Source organism: Phaethon aethereus, assembly GCF_964289735.1.
Source record: "Phaethon aethereus genome assembly, chromosome: 26".
Classification (NCBI taxonomy): domain Eukaryota; kingdom Metazoa; phylum Chordata; class Aves; order Phaethontiformes; family Phaethontidae; genus Phaethon; species Phaethon aethereus.
Genome location: NC_138602.1, coordinates 872174 through 873399, shown reverse-complemented (window position 1 = coordinate 873399; position 1226 = coordinate 872174). Strand labels below are relative to the sequence as shown.

Genomic DNA, 1226 nt, shown 5'->3' with positions numbered 1-1226 from the left:
CTGGGTGGGAGCCTGCGCCAAGCCCAGGGCACCTGGGAGGGTGCGAAGGGGTGAACGGGCATCACCGCTGCCGCCATGGCACGGCCTGGGGAGGGCTGTGGCAGCCCGGCTCGCGGTGGGATGCGGGAAGCTGTCCTGCCACCATGCCCACCTGCCTGTCTCGCCGGGCCCGCAGAGCTTCTGCGCGGGGAGTCCCTCCGGTGGCCAAGTGCCAGTGGCGTGATGCTGGCACCAGCCCATGTGTCCCCCAGCAGTGGCAGCCCCATGGGACAGCCTGGGTGGTGGAAAGAGGCGCTAGGCATCCTCACCCCACAGCTGCAGACCTGCTCACCCCAGGGGCACCATGGCCACTGCCCTCTGCATCCTCTGGGGCAGTGTGGGACCCTGACCAGAGGGGAGGTTCAGAAAGAGCCCCAGGTGTGGCTGCAGTGGTCAGAGCTGCCTGTCCAGTGACTCCTGCCTGCGCTGCCCTGAGCTGGGGCCGTGCGGCACCCACACGAGCACCCACTGGGTGGAAGCGTGCTCTGCAGGCACTGCTGTGGCCACAGCCCTTGGCGGGGGAAGGAGTGGGGTGGGATTCAGCTGCCCCCAAAACAAGCTGCAGATGCATCCCCCTCCCAGGCAGAGCCGACAGCTGGAGCAGCACACCCCGCAATCCTATGGGCACCCCTCAGCATCGCCCACCCGGTGCCCACTCCCCACCTCCAGCCCTGCGAGCAGAGGCTCCCTCACACCCGTCCCCTCCCCAGGCAGTCCTGCGGGGCAGGTTTGGCCGCTGGCCCCCCGGGGTCTCTGCTGCGGAACAGAAGATGGCCCCCAGAGGCTGAGCCCTCAGCGTGGGCAGAGTGCTGAGAAAAGTGGGGAGGGGGTGAGACCAGGCTGGGGGAGCTGAGCTGAGCCGAGGGTCCGGGAGGCTGGTTGGGGAGAGGCCCTTGCCCCCCCCGTGGGGTGCTGGAGCATTCGCCAAGGCCACCCCATGCCAGCTCAGCCCTTGCTCTCTGGACTGGGGCTGATAAAGCCTTTCTCACCGCCCCAGCTGGCTGCGGGGAACAGCCATAAACCCCGAGTACAGCCCGGCTCGGGCCGACAGTGCAGCACGGGGCGCTGCAGCCCCTGCACCCCAGCTCCGGCCCCCCAGGACCCAGCTCCATCCAGCCCACGCCACAGCTCTGACTCCACACACACACTGGGTCACCAACAGCCCTTGTCCACATACCTCGTCACAC

General features: G+C 68.5%; 1 protein-coding gene across 1 annotated transcript in view; it reads left to right on the top strand.

Moving 5' to 3' along the window:
• Nucleotides 1-343: 343 nt before the first annotated feature.
• Nucleotides 344-1226, top strand: part of HMG20B (high mobility group 20B) — a gene marked incomplete at both ends in the record, with an annotated part of 3293 nt that continues 2410 nt past the window's right edge. Inside the window, one exon of the mRNA XM_082010879.1 lies at nucleotides 344-376. Coding sequence (XP_081867005.1) covers nucleotides 344-376 — 33 coding nt within the window. The remainder of the gene's footprint in view (nucleotides 377-1226) is intronic.